This window comes from Primulina tabacum, chromosome 11, assembly GCF_025594145.1.
Source record: "Primulina tabacum isolate GXHZ01 chromosome 11, ASM2559414v2, whole genome shotgun sequence".
In the NCBI taxonomy this organism is placed as follows: domain Eukaryota; kingdom Viridiplantae; phylum Streptophyta; class Magnoliopsida; order Lamiales; family Gesneriaceae; genus Primulina; species Primulina tabacum.
This window is the reverse complement of record NC_134560.1, coordinates 8,692,651-8,718,681: the sequence shown is the minus strand read 5'-3', so window position 1 is coordinate 8,718,681 and position 26,031 is coordinate 8,692,651. Positions and strand designations below refer to the sequence as shown.

The following is a 26,031-nucleotide window of genomic DNA, read 5'->3' as shown; positions in this document are numbered from 1 at the left end:
TTTTGTTTGTCGTTTGAAATCGTATGATACACAATTTGTTTCCCCATTTCCCCCAAAATCGAAAAACCGTCTAACCGAATCGGAGAACAGAGATTGCAGATATTTTTATATTGTGTAATGATCGGATTTTTACGATATTAATTTACTTTTTTTAGTGATCTAATTAATGTGAATGTTTTTTTTGTTGTTTTATATTATATTTTTAATGCAAAATAAAATATATGTTGTTTTTTGAGACGGGTCTATTATTTGGGTCATCCATAAAAAAATATTACTTTTTATGCTAAGAGTATTATTTTTTTTATGAATATCGGTAGGGTTGACTCGTCTCACAGATAAAGATTCGTGAGACCGTCTCACAAGAGACCTACTCCAAAAACAAAGGTAGAAAGATATAGATATCTAAAATTACAAAACGTCAAACATATACAACTAAATTTTAACATTTTTTGGGTTTGGTTAATGATTGACTTTGACAAATTTTGATTTTTGAATCGAAAGGGATGACACGCCCACGCATATGAAGTTGGGGCCATTTGCAAATATAGGCTCCCCAAAACAAAATTTTAAGGTCAAAGGCCTCATATAGTTTTTTTTTGGTCAATAGGTCTTTCTTTAATTAAAAGTTAATCAAAATATTAATTAATAGTTAATCTAAATATTAATTAATAGGGTTTGTAGGCCAATCCCCAATTGAGAAACATCACCCCCAACGTGAGGTTCGCATCTCTCTCTTTCTCTCTTCTCTTCATTTCTTCCTTTCATCGCATCTTGCCCATTTTTTTTCCCATTTTTATCATTCTCCATCTTCATTTCATTTCTAACTTTTTTAACCTCTTCATTTTCTCTTCTCCAAAAAAATATAAATTAGAATCAAAGATTAATGACATTTTCATTCTCATGCAATACGTGTTTTCATAGGATCATTGGAATATCAGTATAAGGTATTTTATTTGGCCATTTATGTTTTCATGTGGGTGGATTATCAGCTACTCAAGTAATTTGATTTCTCATTCAGTTTGTTAAAACATTTAATTCATTCGGTTAAATTATATATTTCAGTCGGTCAATAGCATTCAGTCGGTCGGTTAAATCATATATTACAGTCAATCGGTCGGTTAAATCATATATTACAGCCGCTTAATATCATTCAGTCGGTCGGTTCATATTCAGTAGGTTGAAACATTTATTTCCGTAGGTTAAGTTATGCATTGCAGTCGGTCAATATCATTCAATGTGTCGGTTATAGTTATATATTTCCAACTCTCTTACATCCATTATTTATACCTTTTTTTTTCAGATTCTGTGGAAAATGATATGATTCAAATCTTAATTAATTTTGATGGATGAATGGAAGGTTGACAGTGAACATAAATATTCATGGTGTGATGGAAGTAATTCGGGATGACATGCTATATCTATTGATGATAGTAATGTAAGTATTGAAGATGTTGAAGATGCACTTTTTGAGACACTTCATTTGAATAGACATGATATGGTATTGAAGCTAAGTTACTTGCCGAAATTTGATGCATGTAATCCAAGGCCAATATATATAAAAAGCTCAAGAGCATTGACAACATATATGTCTTTTGGCGTTTCAAATATTTGACCCTTGCTTCATGTTGAAATTATCAAAACAAGTGGTTTTGAAACAGGTTATGAAAAAACTGACAATGCTAAAGATCTTGAAGTTTGTAGAGATCATAATGATGAGATGGTTGACAATTGTGAAACTGAAGTATATGGTGGTAATGAGAGAACATATGATGAATATTTTGATGGAGTATTTTTTGAGAATGACTTAGACAATGAAATGAATAAGCATGAGAATGAGGTGGATGAAATAACAAGTATTGATAATGTGGTAACAGAAATTGTTGAGAATGAATTTGTTGTGAATGAAGAGAATCATGTTGAAGAGAATCATGTTGAAGAGCTTACATTGTGTACAACACATAATACACAAGTTGAATTTTCTTATCCTGAACAAGATGTGCAAGATTCTACATTATTAGCCACAGTATGAGATGTTGAAGGGAATGTGACTTATTCTTTTAATGATTTGTCTAATTTTTTGTCGGTCAAGAGTTTGAGAGTAAAGATGAATTTCAAACAGAATTGTTTAAGATTTGTTTAAATGCGTCCTTTGAAATAGATGTTCGAAAATCCAACAAAAAAATTTATGATGTTAGATGTGTTACACCGAATTGCAGTTGGAAAATATGTGCATCACAAATAGAGAATTCATCACGATTCTCTATACGTGTTTATCATAACACACATACTTGTGACCTTTCGTATCGGAGGAAATTGCATCAACAAGCAACATCAGACTTTGTAGCAAAGATTTTGGTTGAAAATTTTAAAGGACAACTCAGTTTGCCTGAACCAAAAACCATAATTACAATGATGCAAAATAAAGGTGTTGAAATTAGTTACTTCAAAGCATGGAGGGGAAGACAACTTGCTTTGGATAAGTTACTTGGCAGTCCTGAAGAGAGTTATCGAATTATGCCTTCATATTTGTACATGATTGAACAAGTGAACAGAGGCTCGAAAACTGATTTGGTGACAGATTCAACAGGTAGATTTATATATATGTTTCTAGCATACGGGGCATGCATTGATGGATTTCGTAGAATGAGAAAAGTTATATCTGCCGATGGAACATTTTTAAAATGCAAATATAGAGGTTGTTTACTTGTTGCTACAGCCCAAGATCGTGACTTTCATAAATTTCCTATAGCATGGGCCATTGTTGACTCAGAGAATGATGATTCATGGACTTGGTTTTTGCAGAAGTTGAAGGAGTTTATTAATGATGATCCTAACTTGGTAATCATTTCTGATAGACATATATCTATTATTAATGATGTTCGTACTGTATATGAGCATGCATCACATGTACATTGCTCATGGCATCTTTCACAGAACCTTAAAAGAGTGTCTGGCAGAAAAGGTGGGATTGATTTGTTTATGAAAACATCATATGCATACAAAGTGTCTGAATTTGATGAGTTGTATGGATGTTTGAAAGAGAGGTATCCCAACATTGCATCGTATCTTGAAATGCATTCATCTCTTGACAAATGGTCTAGAGCTTATTCCCCTGGTGCTAGATACAATATAATGACGACAAATGGGGTAGAGTCAATAAATGCAAAACTTAAGACTGAAAGAGAGATGCCTATTGTAGCATTGTTGGATGCAATTCATAAATTAACTTCAAAGTGGTTCAACAAGCATCGGAATGCAGCAGGTTCAGCTACGACGACACTTACTCCATCGACAGAGGCTATCTTGAGAGCTAATTTTACATTGTCACAACGGTTAAAAGCATCTCAACTCAATGAATTTGAGTATCACGTATACGGTGATGGGAAGGATGAAGTTGTTAATTTATCTGATAGATCTTGTAGTTGTCGAGTGTTTCAAATTGATAAAATTTCATGCGCTCATGCAATTGCAGCAATTTATGGGGCGAAATTAGATTTGTATGACTTTTGCTCGCCCTACTACTCATCACAAATGTGGGCCCTCGCTTATGCTGATACCATATATCCGGTGCCCATTGCAAATGAATGGAATATTCCAGATCATTTTAAATACAATGTTCTTCCCCCGGATGTCAAGAGGAAACGTGGTAGAGCACAAAAGGAAAGATTTCCTTCTATTGGGGAGTTTGGTCGGAAGCGAACTAAAAAATGTGGTGTATGTCATGAATTTGGCCATTGCCGAAAAAAATGCCCTAAGAGACAGACTGATGTGTAGACGAGTTGTTCAATTTTTTGTTTACGATGTTGTATTTGCATGTTGATTAGTTTTTGTCAAGTTTGTTGTTTGAACAGGTTGTGCATGCAGATTCAATGTATATATTTCTGTTGATTAAACGTTTTTATATTTCTGTTGATTCAATGTTTTTAATCAGTCGGTTGATTCAATGAATATATTTAATCAGTCGGTTAAACATATATATTTCTGTTGATTCAATGTTTTTAATCAGTCTGTTGCTGAATATATTTCAGTCGGTTCAATGCAAATATATTTCAGTGTTTAATCATATATTTCAGTTAATACATATATTTCAGTCAGTTCAATATATTCAATCAGTCAGTTAATGAAATATATCAGTCGGTTCAAAGTGTTTAAAATCAGTTGGTTTAAAAGCATATATTTCAATCAACTAGCGTTTCAGTGGGATACACTCTTTATTTCGGTCGGTTATACCATACATTGTGGTCGGTTATACCATGTATTTCAGTCACTTCGGCGTGTTTTAATCATTTGGTTAATGTAAATATATCAGTTGGTCAAATGTAAAATCAGTTGGCTAACGAAGATATATCGGCCAGTTAATGCAAGAATTTCATTCGGTTAATGAATATAGTTACTAAATAAATCGGTATAATTACTAAGTGTCGTATAACTCTAATAGTCTATCTAATAGTCAGTATAATCGACTGAAACTGTATGTTATATATAGAGTATAGTTATTAAATGCCATACAACCCTAATTGGGTATAACAAATCAATCACATATAGAGTATAGTTACTAAATGTCATATAACTCTAATGTTCTATGAGAGAGTCAGATGATTTATAAGGTTGAAATGACGTTCTCATCGATTGCTCATCACAAATCAATCATATATAGAATATAGTTACTAAATGTCATATTTTAGTCAGTTAATGAAACTTTAGTTGGTTTATTGTGTTTAATCAGTCGGTCAAAGCATGTGTTTCAGTCGGTTATTAAAATATTTCAGTTGGTTCAATGTGTTTAATTAGTCAGTTAATGAATATATTTTAGTCGGTTAAAAAATATATTTGGACATTTGGATTCTTGAACTCATCTAATCGCTTGAACATACTTAATACTCCGTCTTCGATCACCATCAAAGCTGTACGATCGAGTATAGTTACTAAATCAATCACATATAGAGTATAGTTATTAAATATCAGATAACTCTAATGGTCTATCAGAGAGTCAGATGATTTATAAAGTTGAAATGACATTCTCATCGATTAATCATAACTAATCAATCATATATAGAGTATAGTTACTAAATGTGTTTAATCAGTCGGTCAAAGTATATGTTTCAGTCGGTTTTTAAAAAGATCAGTTGGTTCAATGTGTTTAATCAGTCAGGTACTGAATATATTTATGAGAACATGGAATGAAAGTTTGTTGAAGTATTTGTTTGTTTGGTTGGTTCGAATTGTGGCGATAGTTACGGGTTTTAGCATAAATATTTGGATATTGATTCAAATGATATGAGGTTTCTTCCATTAGATAGCTAAGATATAATACTACAACTTTCCTTGCCCAGGGTCCGTGTATTTAATTTTTGGCAGCCGTAATAGCACGGACTCTTACCCAGGGTCCGTGTATGTGCAATTTCCCAAAAAAAAAGGATGATATTTCAGTAAGTTCAATGGGTTTAAACGGTCGGTTATTGCATATATTTCAGTCGGTTAAAAAAAATATTTCAGTTGGTTCGGTGGGTTTTATCAGTCGGTTAATTCATATGTTTCAGCCGGTTAAAAAAATATTTCAGTTGGTTCTGTGGGTTTTATCAGTCGGTTAATTCATATGTTTCAGTCGATTAATAAAATATTTCAGTTGGTTCAATGGATTTTATCAGTCGGTTAATGAATATGTTTCGTCGGTTAATAAATTATTTCAGTTGGTGCAACATGCATTTCAGTCGGTCCAACACACCCACAAAATCCAACATACCCACAAAATCATTCATAAAAAAAATCATTCAACCACACCTCACTTCGACAAACCCATTTCAAATCTATTACATTTGAGAGACCATTACATCAACATAAATTCGAGAGACTCACATCATACAAAATCATTGCAACTTTATAAAATCCATTCACCATACCATACAGATGTTGTTAAATATTTTCTATATGAATTCACAATCTGGTCATTCAATGAATATGGAGACTGCTGAGACAACTCCACCTCAAATGTCTTGATCATCCATGCACCGCAATCAGAACTGTAAAATAAATTATTTTAAACTCATAAGATTATATCGAGATCAAATTATATAGTAGATCGTGTATTCTTTTTAAAAAAAATCAAAAATTCCAAAACATACCTGCTGGCATTTTGCGGAAAATCTTTGGGCCGTGCTACTGTCCAAATGTCTGGAATCTTGACCTTGCAATAATGTAGAAGATGTTGAACTACATCTTCTACCGGCTCAATATAAACATTCATTTCAGCATCTGTGTAGCAACTATGATTGCAATCATACATAGTAATGATTCCATCTTTCACGTTCACTACAACTACTACCCAATGTGTAGGCAAATTTAATGGAATCAATATGAAAGATGCATTTTCCCATGGTACTGAACTCCAACGACGACAATATCCATCAACATAGCGAAATAAATTCTTCCACTTGCTATTTTCAAAATCATCAGGAGCATTACGATATGCGAAGACTATATCTTGAGAAAAATATGGATCCATTATGGCAACATCTTGTTTTACCAAATGTGGGTATGTCTTCTGCAACACATATAGACCGTACATGCTCTCTTGTATGTGCTGCACATGTTGGAAGCATGTTATATATATAATATTATGATTAGAACATAAATAGAACAAAAAATCCTACTCACGCTTTGATCGAGCCAGTGCCTTGGATTGAGAAGGTCCGTAAACCACGACTTGTAATATGGATCTGCCAAAGCAGGTGTCTCGGGTAGCTGTACATATTGAGAGCAACAAAATTGAGATTTCGTACTCTTCCGAGCATCTACATATGTAATGCATGTGTTTTAGATACTAGTACATATCGTCAAATCATAATTCCAAAAAATAAGAATAAAGTACAACACATACCCTTGTGAACTACGAGAGATGGTGTGATTTCCTGTGGTAATGGCTTATCGTTAACAAACATAGTTGCTACATCACCAGCACCAACTAGGCTAGCATGTGCAGCTTCTTTATCACCACATTCAACGATAGAGGTCTTTTGTGGCTCACCTACAACTAAAATAAAGTATTGTATCATAACGAAATAAATGATTATTTCAAATATATAATTTACAAACACTTGACACATATTACTATTCTTTTTCTTGGAGCGTGCGTAGAAAATAATATGTTCTCCAAATCGTGCATCAAACACTTCTTCCTCTCGGCTCATTCCTTCATTCAAGTCTCGATTGACAGAAGTTACCTCTCTTGACCGAGTTATCTATGATTTAACAAATTAAATATCATTAGTGAAATAAAAAAGCATACTACAATTTGGATTTAAAAGAAAATATACCAAGATGTGTCAGAGGAGATATGAATGGTTCAACAATCGCCTCTTGCCCAAGAGTCACTCCTTGATTGGAAACAGTTGTCCCTGGCTCACCTACAATTAAAAAAAAACATATTATTATAATCAGATAAATAATTATCTCTAACATTTTAAAATTCACAGAGCTTACATTTTTCATGGTTCTTCTTTTTCTTGGATTGTGCAAAGACAATGGTTGGTTCATCCAAACGTCTTTTGGATGAACTTGAAATGTTCAAAACTTCCATTATACGTTCAAGTTTGCTATCCAAATTTGAAATCATATCTTTCAACTCCACAAAGTTTCTGTCCACGTGCTCTTGTAAAGCTTTAACTTGTCCACTAGTATCTGATTTGCCGAGGACATCATCTCGTTCGACTTGATGGGATTGTTTTTCTAGTGCTTTCTTGGCTGGACAAAGTTTAGAAGACCTCTTTGACTTATTTTTGGGACAAAGTTTCCTTTCATGGACTTCTTCTTTGAATTGAATGGTCTCTTTAGATTCACAAAGAGTGGGATTCTTAGTGCAGTACACAGATTTTCCCTCCAACAACAATGAATTAATATAGGACAAATGGGAATCTGTACAAGAATCTTCAATGAAAATATTTCTAATAAAAGGAGCAATAAATTCTTGATCTGTAGGTGACAAAATACTCCTAACAATCTGTAAATTTAACATATTTTAAATTAGTAATACACAAATAGAAAATTTATTAATAAAACTAAATTATATGCTAAATACACTAACCTTTTTACCACTCTTTGATGCATCTAAAATGTCAATATATCTAGGAGATCCTTTTTTCGACCAGTTGTTGGAGATCCATTGGCACATGCGTGGAAGAGATGTATTGTCTCATTCTCTTTGTTTCGCAAAACGCTCCCCAATACCACGAACGCATTCGTATGCAAGAATCTAAATTCAAAAATTATAAAAACACATATAATCAACCATATTCGAATCATATGGAAAAATGCAAAAAAAATTTAATTACCTGTAGCGGATTGATGAATCCAACCATATCATGGGTTCCACTGTTCAAAGACTTACCGTTTTCTGCTTTTTTGCTCAACACAACTTCTTTTTTCTTCAAATCAAGCTTCAAAGCACAAACATCTCCTTTGAAAGCTATTGTACCCCAAGGGTACTTATTAAAAACATCAAAATCATCAATCAGGCTAAAAATCTCTTTATCAACTTGAGGATTCTTAACTGGAGCTATAGGCCATAGTACACCACAGACGAAGTACAAACAAGCCATCTTCACTCTCTCTATACTCAACAACTCATCCACATTTTTCAAATCCTTCAACTTCATCTCAACTTCCTTCACATATACTTTATCACTACCTTGAAAATATCTATCACAAAAGTCTGAAACTTCTACTACTTCATCATAAAAATTATCAGAACAATCCAACCATGTTATCAATGCATACTCCATTCTAGAAAACTTGACTGGTCTATCATTTACAACAAACCACATTTCATCATCGTCTGTTGCATACACTTGTCTCATCACCATAACCATAAAATCTGACTAGATAAATTATAATCCGCAGCATACTTAATCAGATTGCCAAATTGTGTGTTTTCAACCATGAAGTCCATGTCCTGCTCATTCAAGCAATCTAATATAATTTCACTGACTTTTTGATATTTGGAATGTACACTTAACTTGCAACCAAAATACTTCTCCTCTGATAGTTGAGATTGAAGATTAACCTGAAAAAAAAATTAATCAAGTCAACTAGTAGTATCAATAAATTAAATACTCAATTATGTCAAATTCATGAAATTTATATGAAATTTAAAGAGCAATACAAAAAATAAATATTTTTCAAAACAAAAATGAACATACCCAAATTTTTTGTGCAACCATCTCCGACATTCTTCGTTCTACCAAAAGAAGTTTCAAAGAGAAGAGATCTTGATCGAAAAAAATAATCAACTTCAAAATTCATAGATTACATGAAATCTTTGATATTAAAAGATTGAGACAAAGTCAATCAATAATATCAACAACTCAATCATTTCAATCTACAGACATGCTTATTGGTTAATTCATTAACAAACTGAATATGTTAAAATTCATGAAATTTCTAAAGCAATAATGAACATACCTAAATCTTGTGTGCAACCATCTCTGATTTTTTTCTCCTTTAGGAATTTCAGTTGGTTGATGTCTTTAGTTGGATATAGACATGGATAGTATATTTAATCCATCCAAAAACTGAAATAACAAAATTTCATTAAATTTATGAAAGTTGTTCCAATAACAAAAGAATTATGCTATACTTAATAACAATATGTAAACTTTTGTTTTAAATCATTATTTAACTAATATGAATTGCTATTGATACTGTATCAAATTCATTCTCTCTTATAGTAGCCATTCTCTCTTATTTCTTCTTTTCTGGAGCTGTCAAATTCAAATTGGGAAATTTATGAACCCAATCACCTCAGCAACCTATCAAGTGTTTCGAAGTTCAAGCTTCTATCTATCACCATTAATAGATGCATTTAGCTCCTAACATTTTCTGAAGCATTATGATGGTGAGGTAGGAAAACATATCTGTAAATTTAGCATTGTAAATTCTCAACTATATAAAGAAATAGGAAAACAAATCCATAAAACTTGAATTTTCCTAACACAAAAAGATCACAACTATGCAACAAAAATGAGAGTTTGACCTAGTGCCAGAGACATGGCTACTTCACTCAGTTTCCCCTTTCCTTTTCGTTTTTCTTCTCTCTCTTGATTTCGGAAAGCAGCGATCAAAAATGTCGGAAGACCACCAGGCGAGCCGTTGAAAGGAAGGGGAAGAGATCTGGAATCTGTTTAAGCGTTTAAGTCTTTTTCATTACTTAAATAATAATTTTAAATTAGTTAAGAAAAGGATAAAGTGGGAATTTGACAAATAAGGGCTATTTTCTTAAATGAGATTGTGAGGTGGTCTATTTTTCTAAATCTTCCTATGAATTGGGTCCAAGAACGATACTAAAATATCCGCATTCCGCTTGCTCCTCCTTTCATCCTCGATCACAGCTTACTGACTTTTGAGAGTGATCGGTCCGATTATTCTTGCTTCGGGGAGATGGCGGCGGCTTTGAGTTCTGGAGTTCGGGTTGACGGATCTTCGTCTGACAATACCATTCCTCTGCTTACTCCCTACAAAATGGGAGACTTTCATCTTGCCCACAGGTTTGTTGGGAATTAAACTATCAAAGATCAAACTAATTTGAGAGAAAATCAATCTATTCAATTCATAGATTTAATTTACAGAAAGAAATAAAAACTCTCAGATCTCACAGCACTCTCAAGGATCTCCTCTACTTGAGATTAGGATTCCTCAACTAGGAATGAGATGATTTAAACAACGAGCTGAAGCCTATATTTATAGAGGATATTCTGCACATGTTAATTGGTGTGAATGGACGATGGCAGCCATTGGAGAATCAACAATAGCTGCACCTACCGTGGACCTTCTAGATGGTGGCTGGAGATTTCCAATTTGAGTTCTTCAATTCTCCCCCTCCAGCCATATCCAAAACAAGCATTCCAGCTATGTCTCTGCATAGCTGTAACTTTTCTCGCGTTACCACTTTTGTCAACATATCTGCTGGATTCTCCTTCGTATGAATCTTAACTAGTCTCAACAGTTGTCGATCCATAACTTCACGTATCCAATGATATCGAATATCAATATGCTTTGTACGGGAATGGTACATGGAGTTCTTGCTTAAGTCGAGAGCACTTTGACTGTCACAATGTACCTTGTACTCTTTCTGCTTGATTCCAAGTTCTTGAAGATATCGCTTTAGCCACAACATTTCTTTCCCAGCTTCAGCGACAGCAATATACTCTGTTCTGTTGTGGATAAAGCAACACACTTCTGCAGTCGTGACTGCCATGAGACAGCTCCCCCCGCGAAAGTGTAGATATATCCTGAAGTAGATTTGCTACTATCAATATCTCCGGCCATATCTGCATCGTATAGCCCTCCAATATTGGATCAGCTCCCCCGTAACAAAGACATAATTCAGTAGTACCCTTTAGATACCTGAGAATCCACTTTACTGCCTCCCAATGCTGCTTCCCAGGGTTGGAGAGAAAACGACTCACCTTTCCCACTGCATGAGCAATATCTGGCCTTGTGCATACCATTGCATACATCAAACTTCCAACAGCTGAAGAATATGGTATTGATGACATTTCCCCGATCTCTTTCTTGGATAAAGGACATGCACTCTTGCTCATCTTGAAATGATTGGCAAGTGGAATGCTGACTGGTTTGGCGTCGTTCATGTTGAACCTCTCGAGCACACGTTCAATGTACTTCTCCTGAGATAACCATAACCGTTGGTTGTTTCTGTCTCGAACAATCTGCATTCCCAAAATCTGTTGAGCTGGTCCTAAGTCCTTCATTTCAAAAAACTTAGAGAGTTCATTCTTCAACTGACTAATCTTCGTTGCATCCTTTCCCACGATCATAATATCGTCTACATAAAGTAGAAGAGCAACGAAACTCCCGTCTGAAAATTTCTGAATGTAAACGCACTCATCTGCAGCAGTTTTCTTATAGCCTTGACTTGCCATGCATGAGTCAAACTTCTTGTACCACTGCCTTGGTGTCTGCTTTAGACCGTACAAGCTTTTCTTAAGCTTGCAAACGAGGTTATCACCTGAAACCTCAAAACCTTCTGGCTACTCCATATAGATTTCTTCTTTTAAATCTCCGTGAAAAAAAGTTGTCTTCACGTCCATCTGTTCAAGCTCCAAGTTCATACTTGCTACCAAGCCAAGTATAACTCGGATTGACGTCATCTTGACTACTGGTGAAAATATCTCATCAAAGTCAATTCCTTTCTTCTGTTGGAATCCTTTGACTACCAATCGTGCTTTGTATTTCACCACTTGTCCGCTGCCATCTTTCTTCATCTTGAACACCCATTTGTTTCTTAGTGCCTTCTTCCCTTTTGGAAGTTCTACGATCTCATAAGTGTAATTCTTCTGCAGAGATTCCATCTCATCTTGCATTGCTGACAACCATGTTTCTTTGTCCTTATGAGATAGTGCTTCTTGGAAACTCTCTGGTTCTCCATCTTCAGTAAGCAGAAGGTACTCGGATTCCGTATATCTTCTAGATGGAATCCGTCCTCGTTCAGGACTACGAACTTCTGGAATAGTCTGAGAAGATTCACCATCATCTGGGCCTTGTGATGATCCTGGAACATCTGGTGGAGTGGGTTGTGGCTCCCCCTGCTCAACACCCCTTTCTTCCTCAGCTTCTGCTTCTGGCATGTATTCTGTCACTATATCGAACGGGTTTAGTGCTGCATCTGAATTTAGAGCACCAACATTTGACTTCTGAGACATTATAGGTTTTTCAATGTCTTCTATTGTCTGGCTTTCATGGAACACAATGTCCCTGCTTCTGATCACCTTTTTCTCCTTTGGATCCCATAGTCTGTATCCAAATTCTTCATCTCCATAGCCAATGAAAATGCATGGAGTGGTCCTTGCATCAAGCTTTTGTCTGAGCTCCTTGGATACATGTGCGTACGCCAAACATCCAAATATTCTTAAGTGTGAGTATGATGGATCCTTTCCAGACCACAGTTTCTCCGGAACTTCAAAATTCAGTGGTAGTGATGGTGATCTGTTGATCAGGTAATAGGCGGTTCTGACTGCTTCTCCCCAGAATGACTTTGGCAGTTTAGCCATACTGAGCATACTCCGAACACGTTCCATGATTGTCCGGTTCATTCTTTCGGCTACACCGTTGTGTTGAGGGGTGCGAGGGACCGTCTTCTCATGTCGAATGCCGTATGTTTTGCAATACGCATCGAACACCTTGGAAGCGTATTCGCCTCCATTATCTGACCGGAGACACTTTAATTTCTTCCCAGTCTCACGTTCTACCATGACATGAAACATTTTGAAGTATTCGAATACCTGGTCCTTCGTTTTCAGGAAATAGACCCACACCTTTCGAGAAGCATCATCAATAAAAGTCAGAAAATATTTATTTCCGCCTAGTGATTCATCCTCCAGGGGACCGCAAACGTCAGAGTGTACCAGACTGAGCAACTCTGATCTTCTCGTTGAATAGGAACTGAATGAGACTCTGTGCTGCTTACCAAATAAACAATGAATGCAAGGATCTGGCGCAGCATCTTTGTCAACGATGATAAGCTCTTTCTTTATTAGGGTAGACAACCCTTTCTCACTCATATGGCCGAGTCTCTGATGCCACAAATTTTGAGAACCCTCCTTCTCAGCTACGTTGAGGGTGTCTGTACATATCTTCATGTGAGTCTTGTACAGTGTGCCACAAATGTGTCCTCGAACGACTATCAAAGCACCCTTTGACATCTTCCATGTGCCATTGCTGAAATGATTATCATAGCCCTGGTTGTCAAGGGCTATTCCAGAAAGAAGATTGAGCCGAAGATCTGGCACATGTCTGACATCCTTTAAAGTGATTGTACTTCCAACACTTGTCTTTATTTGAATATCTCCAATTCCTACAATCCCAGAGGAACTGGAATTTCCCATCTTCACTGCTCCAAAGTCACCAGCTTTGTATGTCATGAAGTATTCCTTGTGTGAAGTCACGTGGTAGGAAGCTGCAGTATCTACCACCCATTCTGTGTCTTCTTTTGAAACGTTAAGGCATGTCTCATTATGGGTCGAACAGAACGCTACATCTCCAGGAATGATGACTAGCGTTTCTCCACCCTTGTTCTTCGACTGGGAACTGCTCTGGCCTTGCTCCTCTAGCCATTTGTAGCAATTCTTCTTCATATGACCCTCTATTCCACAGTGATGACATTTATACGAAGGTTTTCTGCCATCGGTGGATCTGCCTCTGCTTTTGCTTCTGCCTCTCCATTTGCCTTTACCCCTTTGTTGTTTCTCTTGTTGTCTTCCTCGGGGCTCTGTGACAAGGGCATGAGTCTGGTCTGTGCTCATATCCTTTCTCCTGGCCTCCTCGTTGAACAGGGCATCCTTAACCATGGACATGGTAAGTTTGCCATCTGGAGCCGAGTTGCTGAGAGAAACTACAAGTGTTTCCCAGCTATCAGGAAGCGAACTGAGAAGTAGGAGTGCCTGCATCTCATCTCCGAGCGGCATCTCTACAGACGATAATTGATTTACCAGACTCTGGTACTCACTGGTATGCTCGGCAACAGAAGTTCCACTTTTGAACTTCATATTGACTAACCGCCTCATCAACAGGGCTTTATTCCGAGCGGTCTTGGCCTGGTACATGTCCTCCATCTTCTTCCAGAGAGCATATGCGTCTGTCTCCTGTGCAACATGGTGGAAGACACTATGATCAATCCATTGTCGGATTTGACCAATAGATTTTCGGTTTAATTTCCTCCACTCTGACGCTTTGGTTGGATCAGGATTTTCACCTTTTAATTCTACGGGATCGAACAAATCTTTACAGCTGAGGAGATCTTCCATCCGAGGTTTCCACTGCGTGTAGTTGGTTGCCGTGAGCATAATCATAGCTCCAGAATATGATGTTGACTCTTCTGTGGTCATCTTCAATATTTATTTATCAAAATAGGAGCTGAATCTCGTAAAACGGAGTACACCGTTGTGTCCGGAACGGCCGAAAATGGTGGAATAGGCACTTTGGGGTCAGAAATTCTATTGCTGAAAATTTTTGGGATCACTATATAATTTTCTGATAGTTCAGGGGTCTCTCAGTCATTACCAAAAGTTCAGGGGCCATTCTGTACTTTAGGAAAGATAAAGGACCATTTTGAAACGAGCGGAAAATATAAGGACCAAAATGCAATTTTCAAAAAATTGAATAGTGCTGATGACGTGGCAATGACGTGGCGTGCACTGTTCATCATCTTCTTCGTAAAGAACTTTTGAAAAATCACAGAAAATTAGTTTGATGTGCGATTTTCGATCTGAAAATACCGGTAGACTCGTGGGAACGAGAGCTACGTCGTGGTATAATCAAAACAAGATTTCAGACACTTTCACGAAATCGAATTTTTCACAGAGAGCTCTCCTTTGATGGCTAATACCTCTAACCAGGCTCTGATACCACTTGTTGGGAATTAAACTATCAAATATCAAACTAATTTGAGAGAAAAATCAATCTATTCAATTCATAGATTTAATTTACAGAAAGAAATAAAAACTCTCAGATCTCACAGCACTTATCTCAAGGCTATCCTCTACTTGGGATTAGGATTCCTCAACTGGGAATGTGATGATTTAAACAACGAGCTCATTCTGCACATGTTAATTGGTGTGAATGGACGATGGCAGCCATTGAAGAATCAACAATAGCTGCACCTACCGTGGACCTTCTAGATGGTGGCCGGAGATTTTCAATTTGAGTTCTTCAAGGTTCGTTTTATTTCTGCTTTTATCAGTTCATTTTTTTACCTCCGAATCACGACTTTTGTTGCGTTCTTAGTTTACAGAAGTTTCAACACATAATCAAAAACTAAAATAAGTCCAAATTCCTTGTGGATTAATTGGATCTGTTAGGATTTTTATAGGATCACGAACTATTCGTACTGGATTCCAAAAAGGTCAACCAAAGTCTGATACTTTTATAAACTTGTAACCAGTTTAATGAACAAGCAGACTGAATCACCGAAAAAGTTTGATTCGATCGGTCGATTAATTGGTGGGATTGAAATTCTACTCATTCCATGTTGTGATCTGGAGAAACGGCCCTTCATTTAGCTTTAGATTGCGCTGTTGACTGTTGTTTAGATGATGCGTTCCGTTTTAACACTTGTGCAGAATTGTCTTGGCGCCATTAACCAGAAACCGGTCGTATAACAACGTGCCAAAGCCGCATGCGGCGGTGTATTACTCTCAACGAGCCACGAAAGGCGGTCTTCTCATCACTGAAGCAACTGGTGTATCTGATACTGCACAGGGGTACGTATGTGCCACCATATCGTGCAATTTCTTCTCAGCTTCACGACGTCTACTTTAGTCGATGATGTTTACATTTGATTTATAGGTACCCAGAAACGCCTGGAATTTGGACAAAGGAGCATGTGGAGGCATGGAAACCAATTGTGGATGCAGTTCACGACAAGGGTGGCATATTTTTCGTGCAATTATGGCATGTTGGTCGTGTCTCAACCTATGGTATGTGTTAAAAAACACTTCTCCGGAAAGTTCCTACTCATGGAAGGTGGCTTGCCCCGCCCCCTCACGCTTTTTTGGGCTCACAGGAGCAGGGCTAAGCCTCGAGAATAGAACTCTCCTCCCATCTTGTAACCTTTCGATTATGAATTCAATAGTTTGACACATCCTTTTATGCGTAAGCCGTAGATCATATTAGTACAAGGTTAATACCCAAGGGCCAAGACTCAGCATGCTGTCCAGATCAGGCAACAAAATCCTATAAATACCAACTTAACGAAATATAGTAGTGTTTTAAAGCTCATAGTTTATTTAACTTATCATTGGTATTAATACTTTTGATGAGGTCACTGATGAAGTTATACAGATGAAATTTGAAAGTAGATGTTCGTTATATTGATTAGGCTATCTTATTTTATAAGGTATGCAGCCCAATGGCCAATCTCCAATCTCATCAACTGACAAAGGGGTCACCCCGGGCCTCGACGGAGGAAATTGGTCTCCACCTAGACGGCTAAGGCTAGATGAAATCCCTGGTATTGTCAATGATTTCAGGTTGGCGGCTAAGAACGCCATTGAAGCAGGTTGAGTCCCGATCTTGATATAAACTCTTTCAAAATTCTAAATGATATAAAAAACATAACTTTGTTTGTCTGTCATTACAGGATTTGATGGAGTTGAGATACATGGAGCAAATGGTTACATAATCGAACAGTTTCTGAAAGACCAAGTGAATGATAGAACAGATCAATACGGGGGGAGCATGGAAAACCGGGCTCCTTTTGCTCTAGAAATCGTGGAAGCCATAGTGAATGAGATCGGATCAAACAGAGTTGGTATGAGACTATCTCCATATTCAGATTTCATGGAGTCCATCGACTCGAATCCAGATGCTCTGGGCTTGTACATGGCGAATGCACTTAATGAGTTTGACCTACTCTACCTCCATGTGATCGAACCACGAGTGGCCGGCGCCAGGGCATTGAAGGAGCAGAGGATGAAGTTCCTCACAAGCTTCTTCCTATAAGAAAAGCTTTCAAGAATACTTTTATTGCTGCTGGTGCTTATAACAGAAGTATGGGAAACAGAGCTATTGCTGATAATTACACGGATTTGATCGCGTATGGACGTCTGTTCTTGGCTAATCCGGATTTACCAAAACGATATGAGATCGATTCTGCTCTCAATAAGTACGATAGGAGCACATTCTACACTCCGGATCCAGTCATTGGTTACACTGATTATCCATTTCTTGAATAAGTTTTCGACAGTGTTTGCAAGAGTTTTTGTTTATTTTAAGATGATTCTTCTTGAGATTATTTTGAAGTGGTGAGAAACAAAAATAAGAAGTGTTTGAAAATAAAAGTCTAAAGCTATTGTCAGCTAAAATTCGAGTGTGGGGAGAAAAATTGCTTCCAAGTTTATTTCTTAATAAAATAACAATAATATCCTTAATATATACACCATTTATCTTATTTTTGGTACGCAGATCATGACAATGTATTTATATAGTTATTGTTATTATTCCATTTTGAATATTTTGTATCAAAAATTAATTTATCTTTTATCATATAATTGCTTATTAAAAAAACAAATGAAAAAAGTTGCATAAATGAACAAAAATATGGAGAGAAAAATTGTGGAAAAATATTGATTTTTTAAGGATACAAATAGTGAAATTGACATTTTAAATTATTAACAAAAAAAAAAACAGAATTGGAAAAAAAAAACGTATCAATTTTGTTTCTAGCTTTTGGCTAAAAATCATATAAGTAGAAGTAGAAGCTGACATTCACAAAGATCTCAAAGCACTTCGTATAACTAAAATATAAGAATTACTTCATAGAAACTCCTCCAAACACTCCCATAATCCATTAAGCTTTCTAGCTTGATAAAATTAAAAAATTATTAAAGCATTTATTTTGATTTATTTTAATTATTAAGAGAAATTATTAAGCGAAGTTGGTTGCCTTCTTCCTTTCGTTCTTTCTTTCAATTTTTTCTTGTCAGAAATTCATATTAGTGTAAATCATTTATTTATTTTTGGTTGCCTTCTTTGAGTTACGCATTGAAGGAATTGTTACTGTACTGTATATAATCTCACAGAGAGTAGGTTTTTCATAAGACAGTCTCACGGATCTTTATTCGTGAGACGGATCAATTGTGTCCATATTTACAATAAAAATTAATATATTTGACATAAAAAAGTAATTTTTTTGTGGATGATCCATATAGAATATATATTTCACAAAATTGACCCATGAGACCGTCTCACATAAGTTTTCGTGGCTCATAAATACTACAAGGATATGTTTTCATATAGAGATTTGGATTTGTTGAAATCCGTAAAATTTATGAATATAAAAATAGTTGAGACATTGTTTCCACACATGCAATGGCCCATCAGTCCAACTGTTCCAGTTATTTGTTCTAAAACTAATTATTAAAATGGAGGTGTCGGTGCACATGCAAAACTAAATTAAAAAAAAAAACTAAAATAATAATAATAATAACAAAAAAATAAAAAACACCAACGATAATAGTAAATAGTGTTCTAAAAAATTAATCCAAGTCATCATGCATCGATCAAAATAATAGATATCTCATACTATTCATCACATAATAATTTTTTCACATATTCTGATATATATATATATTATAGATATATTCATATTCATATGATCGAATTTGTTATTTATATAGTTACTAATTTAACTCACTAATAGTGAAGCAAACACAAAAAGTTAATGAACTAGATCAACACAAAACTCTTGTTAGATTATCTCACAAAATAATTTTTTATTATATAAAGAAAAAATCGTCTCACAGTAGACTTGAAGAGTTAAAACAAAACTAAATCTGTTACGATGTGTTTCTGTATGTGTCATACAGAGAGTTGTTTATACATGCGAAACACTAATAAATGGAAATAGTAGGTCATTTGTGAGACGGTCTCACGAATCTTTATGTATAAGACAGGTCAACCCTATCGATATTCAAAATAAAAAATACTACTCTTAGCATAAAATATAATATTTTTTTATAAATGACCCAAATAAGATCTGTTTCATAAAATACGACTCATGAGATCGTGTCACATGAATTTTTTACAAATGGTATAAAACAACATAGTACAGAAAATTGCTGGAAGACACAATTGAGTTTATAATGTGGAGGCTATTTTAGTCATTAAAGTAAGCGTAGTATAGAGGTGGCTAACAGCTCATTTCCCCAGGCAATCATTCCCACGCACAATTATTTTGCTAAATGTTCCTTCGACAGTGATACCCTCAGATTATTTTAAGCTACTGACGTAATCTTTTTTTCTTGAATCCACGACCGATTCCGAAGCCGGAAAATTCGGAATCTTTGAAAAGAATGGCGAGAAGACCTGATGAGGACTACGATTACTTGTTTAAGGTGGTGTTAATCGGAGATTCGGGCGTGGGGAAGTCCAATTTGCTGTCTCGATTCACTCGAAATGAGTTCTGCTTGGAATCTAAGTCCACGATCGGTGTTGAATTCGCTACCCGCACTCTCCAGGTCCGTCTTCCTGCTTCAGCTGCTACTGTTTTTAGTTTGTTTGTCGAGGGTGTGGGGTGAAGAGAATTGAGTTTTGGAGATTTTCGTGGGTTGTTTTGGGTCTGATACTCTTTTTTGTTGCATGAGTTTTGCTGAAAAATCTGAGTGAATTGACGTGTTTTTTGTGGAGGGTTTTGTTGTCTTGATTTGTTCTTGATTAATGAGATATGTGAGTAATTGTGTACCACTTAATTGATTACTTTGAGGACTGGTTCAGTAAATTTGCGGTGATCAAGGCTTGAATTTGGAGTATTAAGTTTATTACGTAATAAAGGTGGTGCAGGTTAAGCACTTTCTCAGGATAACTCTAGGATGCCTTATATAACTCTAGGATGCCTTATCCTTCTTTGTTGATCTCGTCTTATCTGAAGAATGTGCGAATGCATTATGTATTTTCCTTAAGTGGCCAATACTGAATCCCGGCTGCCTTTGTTTTCTCCTTGTGTCGGTAACATTTTCTTTATTTGTTCTTATTTGTGTGAGGGAAGGTGAGGAAAGAAATAAGTAGTGATGACGACCCATGAGGGAATTTTGGGGGACCATTGCCTTTCACAATAATTGAAGCATATTTTTTCTTGACATTCTGTTATGCTAGTCCTAATAGAGCTCTAGTTCTTTATCAATTTTGGGCTCACATGCAGAAATGCCCAACTTCTGAGGTTATAATTTATTTAATTAGTGCTTGATTCATGGCTATAGCATCCTTGGACTTGTGGAGTAATTTCAGAAGAATTATATATAAAAAGGATTGTGTAACAGTTGAATCATGACGCACCTTTGTGTGGGTATTTTGTCTTGATTGTTGTTTTTTTTATTGGGTACTTGATGCACTTGTGATTTATATCCCTCACAATTAATTTTACTTTGGATCGCTCTTGGTTCAAAATCAATATTTAAAATTTCAGTTTGATTGAGGAATTCATGCACTATTAGCATAGTATGCATGTAGTTTATTGCCCAATTATGATTTATGTTTTGAATTTCGGTGATCTCGTTGTTGTCCATTCAATATGACAATAATTTGTATTCTGGATCTCTCTCACTCTCTCGTAAGGCTCTATATCATTGTAAATAATGACATAAATGATCATGATCAGCATGATTTACTTGTTGGCATGGTGAGAAGTGATGCGCGATCCAACCTCTTAACTGGTTACAATACTCAAAATAGTAAAGTTTGAGATGTTTAACTTTTCTAAACTTCTAGGTTAGGGGGTAAAGAATGGCAGTGGGAGTCTCTGGGGGTTAAGGTTACAGAACAGAAAGATACAGAGTTTACCTGGAAATTTCTATTCACGGGGGAAAATTTCTGTAACGTCCCAGATTCGACGACTGTCCTCACTGTATCAAGACGAGTCTTTCCAGCGTGCTTATGTCCTCACTCACACGCACCCTAGGAAACTTCCCAGGAGGTCACCCATCCCAAAATTGTCCCAAGTCAAGCACGCTTAACTTTGAAGTTCTTATGTGATGAGCTACCGAAAAGAAGATGCACCTTCGTGATATGAGTAGTACAAATCAAATCTTTTAAGCCTTCTTCAACTGTACAGTCCATTACATTGAACAGTCTCGAAATCCCTCTCATTCTCGTGTGGGTCGGTTCATTCATGTTCCCTCCAGCTAGAAGCCTGCCAGGAGCCGCTCATTGTCTGTGCAACTGATGGCACCGGCGATCACCCCCGCCCTCTTCGGCCCCGGGTCTCACATGCCCACCAGCTTCCGCTTGGTTCATCCCCGAACCACACCGTACTAAGAGAGGTCGGCTCTGATACCACTGTAAAGGCCCGGATTCGACGACTGTCCTCACTGTATCAAGACGAGTTTTTCCAGCGTGCTTATGTCCTCACTCACACGCACCCTGGGAAACTTCTCAGGTACCGAAAAGAAGATGCACCTTCGTGATATGAGTAGTACAAATCAAATCTTTTAAGCCTTCTTCAACTGTACAGTCCATTACATTGAACAGTCTCGAAATCCCTCTCATTCCCGTGTGGGTCGGTTCATTCATGTTCCCTCCACCTAGAAGCCTGCCAGGAGCCGCTCATTGTCTGTGCAACTGATGGCACCGGCGATCACCCCCCGCCCTCTTCGGCCCCGGGCCTCACAATTTCAGTAGCTCAAGTCGTGAAACAACTGGGAAAGAAGAGGAGGACAGGGAGGTTCCAACTATTAATTTATCTCTACTTGTGCTCTAGCAATTTCTGATTTGCAATATAATGCAGTGAAGTGTTGAGTTAATGACCGTATTTTTTCAAGATGTTATTTATATAGTTTTATTTTGGATTATGAATGTGTTTTTTTCCATCACTGATTTTGGTTCAATAAATGGATGTTGGAAGTTTTATTAAGTCACTAGCCTCCATATATGCATTCTGGTCACCGAGCTCATTTTCTTGTAACATTGGATTGCTAGACATCAGAATCAAGAAATTATTTACGAATCGTGCCTGTTTACTGACTTTTCCTTGTCAAAACAGGTTGAGGGAAGAACTATTAAGGCTCAAATATGGGACACTGCTGGCCAAGAAAGATACAGAGCCATTACAAGTGCATACTACCGTGGTGCCCTAGGAGCTCTTCTTGTATATGATGTGACTAAGCCAACTACATTTGAGAACGTTAGTCGCTGGCTGAAGGAGCTTAGGGACCACGCAGACTCGAACATTGTTATCATGCTCATAGGAAATAAGACTGATCTTAAGCATCTCAGAGCCGTTGCCACAGAGGATGCTCAAGGATTTGCTGAAACAGAGGGGCTTTCGTTCATAGAAACATCTGCTTTGGAAGCAATCAACGTTGAGAAATCTTTCCAGACCATCCTATCAGAAATATATCGAATTATCAGCAAAAAGACGATCTACTCAAATGAACCTGGACCTACAAGCATCAAAGAGGGGACGGCCCTTGTAGTTGGCCCTCAATATTCCAACTCGAAGAGTACATGCTGTTCTACATCCTAATACATATTTCTCTCTTTATCGTCTTTCGTTTTCCGAATATCTATTCAGTCTTTTAGTCTTTGCACGTTTGCCAGTTTCTTGATTATTTTATTTGCCAAGGCTTCTTGTGCATGTGTAGTCGGATGAGATATTCTTTACAGTGACTCAGCGTTTACTATTTTGCATTTTGATCACAAAGATTGATTCGGGTTTACTTTATGCTACACAATTGTGCCCGACACAACAGAACTTTGACTTGTGAGCCATTTGCATACACGTCTATGGCAACAAAATTGTATCGAAAACTATACAATTTTGTAGTCATCGGGTGATCCTATGACTCGAAAACTTCATTTATGCACTGGATGAGCCACCAAGCTCTCTCTCTCACTTGACGGCGAGTGTTTCAAACTCCGGAACAATCTTGCCGATGGGGTTATGGAATAATCCTCGAGGTATTGACGAAGCTCCCAAAGACTCTCAAAAAATAGGTCAACTCTACCAATATTCACAATAAAAGTAATATTCTTAAGCATAGTTTGGTATACATGATAGGATAAAAATGTGATATATAATATAAGGATAAATAAGATGTATGATATTATATTTAATGTTTAGTATGATTTTAATAAGAGTGATTAAATTTATATATTAAATTGTAATGACAAAATTAATATTATCATAATAAATTTTACAATTTCAAAGTTGTTGTTTGAGTTCATATTTTTTATCTGTTCATGCGGCGATAGTGCTTGCATGATTTATTCATTTTTACCTAATTTTATATATTATATAATATGATAATTGAGCCCTTGATTTTGTGAGTCAATTCAAATATCAATTTTTAAGGTTAATCGAGTTATACTAATAATTTTATTGATATTTATAAATATTATTTATATAAATATCTCGAATTCATTTATATAATTATCATATTATATAATATATAAAAATATTTATTTGATTTTAATTTCTACCAACTAGCATAAATTTATAAAAATCATTTATAATTTGAAGGCAATTAAGTCATTTGTAGTGTATTTTATCGTTAAATTAAAATTATCACACATATTTTATCATTCTAAAAATTATTTATCAAGGGCCCATTATATTATCATGGGCTTTTTAAAAAGGTACCAAACATGGGATAAGGAGGATTATTTATCAATCTCTCCCTTATCTCATCTACCAAACTATGCTTTAGCATAAAAAGTAATATTTTTTCATGAATGACCCAAATAAAAGATATGTCTCACAAAATACGACACCGTCTCACACAAGTTTTTGCCAAAAATATTATATCTATATAATTTATGATATATTATTTACATTTTGAAATATGCGTAAACTAATTTTCATATCAATCTAAACGGATGTATAAATTAAAATATAATATATATAGATAATATCATGATTTATGCTTATAAATCGAATTTGAGTTAAACGATGAATGAAATATAAATATATTATTAATTATGATTTTATCTTCACACCAAATAATAATATATGATTGAAAATTGAAGATATTTTGATTTAAAATAACTCAATATTTTAGATCAACTATACAACAGTTAATTATTTTAATAGTACTTTCAAATACCTTATAAATTTATTTTAATATAAACATTTCAATCAGTAACTTAATATAATTATACTCCATTAGCATAAATGAAATGAAAATTATAAAGGAAAATAATATAATGATTTCAATATTTTTAGTTCACTGGTTGAAATTTTCGACAAGTTAGTTAAGATAAACTAAAATCCAATAAATATTTTGAAAATTTAATACAAATATTGTTGAAATTTTTTTAATGCAGATATTGATGTATATATGCATATTTGTGTACATAAAATCACGAGCAGGTCTTTTGTGATATGATCTCACAAATCTTTATCTGTGAGACGGGTCAACCCTACCGATATTCACAATAAAAAGTAATATTCTTAGCATAAAAATTAATATTTTTCATGGATAACCCTAATAAGATATCTGTCTCACAAAATACGACTCGTGAGACCGTTTTACACAAGTTTTTGTCTTTAATCACATGTTTTACCTGTTGATTTAAAAAAAATTGAATTATATTGATCAACTTAAAATTTTAAATTAGAAAAGCTTCTATCAGAAATCAGATTAAATATAAGAATTATTTCACTAAACGAGTAAGGATAATTTAGGGAAAATATTAGATAGCATATGGTTTTTCAGTTAAAAAAAAAATTGTTAAAAACAAGAACAAAAACAAAAATAAAAGTGTCATATATCAATTACATTTATGAGGCGACGGTCTGCAGTCTGCAATCTAAGGACAGGCGATTATATCAAACATTATCTCATAATATTCTTTAAAAAAAAAAAAATTTCCATCTTTATTTTTATATTCCCATATATAAATATACTTTATTAATATTCAACTTTTCCTTATTCTAGAAAATAATTCTGTTATTATATTATATAATTAACACAATACACTTTATTTTAAAATCATAAATTTGTCACATAATATTTGTAGAAAGACTAATAATCCGACTCATTTCATAATATTTACATTGAAATTATTTTACTCTTATTTAAAAAATATGTTATTTACAGATAAATCATATCGAAAATAATACAAACTAACTAGAGAAAAATAGGAAAAGTTTTGATACGACGACTATCACTATTAACAAAATATTCATCTACTTGAGAAAAACATAATTTCTTTTTTTTTTCCTTTAATTTCACTTTCTCGCACTCTTCCTCTCTATCATGCATGATCATGCATTGATATTGGATAGATCAATCGAAACATTGTGAAAATAAATACACACATCATGCCGACAAATTATAGGATATTGATTAGAAGTATTATTATTTAAAATTCATATATTTGACTCGCGAGAATAAAATATAAGTTCATGGGCAGATTCCCAATTCCATTACATATAGAGAGTTAGGTTCGATTGTCAAGGAATAGGTGGACAACTATATACTTTATAAGATGTTCGTGTGAACATTTATTGAAACATTACATTGTTATTTT

At 35.2% G+C, this 26,031-nt stretch overlaps 4 protein-coding genes and 1 long non-coding RNA gene across 7 annotated transcripts; 3 read left to right on the top strand and 2 right to left on the bottom strand.

Annotated features, from left to right (window-relative positions):
* The first annotated feature begins 2,409 nt into the window (after positions 1 to 2,409).
* LOC142519606 (uncharacterized) lies at positions 2,410 to 3,774 on the top strand. The gene has a single exon (XM_075622646.1). It carries the CDS (start codon positions 2,410 to 2,412, stop codon positions 3,772 to 3,774), a length of 1,365 nt encoding a protein of 454 aa, XP_075478761.1.
* A 2,011-nt stretch (positions 3,775 to 5,785) lies between these two features.
* Positions 5,786 to 7,224, bottom strand: LOC142518962 (uncharacterized). Of its 2 annotated transcripts, XR_012813679.1 has the most exons (4): positions 7,109 to 7,224; positions 6,878 to 7,030; positions 6,123 to 6,580; positions 5,786 to 6,020 (listed from the first exon to the last, which is right to left on the bottom strand). It is a non-coding gene; the product is annotated as an uncharacterized LOC142518962 (long non-coding RNA). The 2 variants fall into 2 exon arrangements; XR_012813678.1 differs by lacking the exons at positions 6,878 to 7,030; positions 7,109 to 7,224 and adding an exon at positions 6,655 to 6,713.
* Positions 7,225 to 7,280: 56 nt separating this feature from the next.
* LOC142518703 (uncharacterized) lies at positions 7,281 to 9,679 on the bottom strand. 2 transcript variants are annotated; one of them, XM_075621508.1, is made up of 5 exons: positions 9,195 to 9,679; positions 8,328 to 9,058; positions 8,081 to 8,248; positions 7,480 to 7,996; positions 7,281 to 7,403 (listed from the first exon to the last, which is right to left on the bottom strand). In XM_075621508.1, exons 3-5 carry the CDS (start codon positions 8,165 to 8,167, stop codon positions 7,285 to 7,287), a joined length of 723 nt encoding a protein of 240 aa, XP_075477623.1. In that variant the 5' UTR covers positions 8,168 to 8,248; positions 8,328 to 9,058; positions 9,195 to 9,679; the 3' UTR covers positions 7,281 to 7,284. The 2 variants fall into 2 exon arrangements, with proteins under 2 accessions (XP_075477623.1, XP_075477624.1); XM_075621509.1 differs by lacking the exon at positions 7,480 to 7,996 and having other exon boundaries at positions 7,285 to 7,403; positions 9,195 to 9,658.
* Positions 9,680 to 10,323: 644 nt separating this feature from the next.
* Positions 10,324 to 17,940, top strand: LOC142519546 (putative 12-oxophytodienoate reductase 11). Its single transcript, XM_075622595.1, is given in 6 exon segments — positions 10,324 to 10,538; positions 16,128 to 16,268; positions 16,354 to 16,484; positions 16,904 to 17,065; positions 17,147 to 17,457; positions 17,460 to 17,940. Coding segments are annotated over 6 exon segments (1,134 nt in total). The 5' UTR covers positions 10,324 to 10,431; the 3' UTR covers positions 17,742 to 17,940.
* Positions 17,941 to 19,715: 1,775 nt separating this feature from the next.
* LOC142519547 (ras-related protein RABA2a-like) lies at positions 19,716 to 23,200 on the top strand. Its single transcript, XM_075622596.1, has 2 exons — positions 19,716 to 20,024; positions 22,541 to 23,200. The coding sequence occupies exons 1-2, from the start codon at positions 19,860 to 19,862 to the stop codon at positions 23,021 to 23,023; spliced, it is 648 nt and encodes a 215-aa protein (XP_075478711.1). The 5' UTR covers positions 19,716 to 19,859; the 3' UTR covers positions 23,024 to 23,200.
* The last annotated feature ends 2,831 nt before the right edge of the window (positions 23,201 to 26,031 follow it).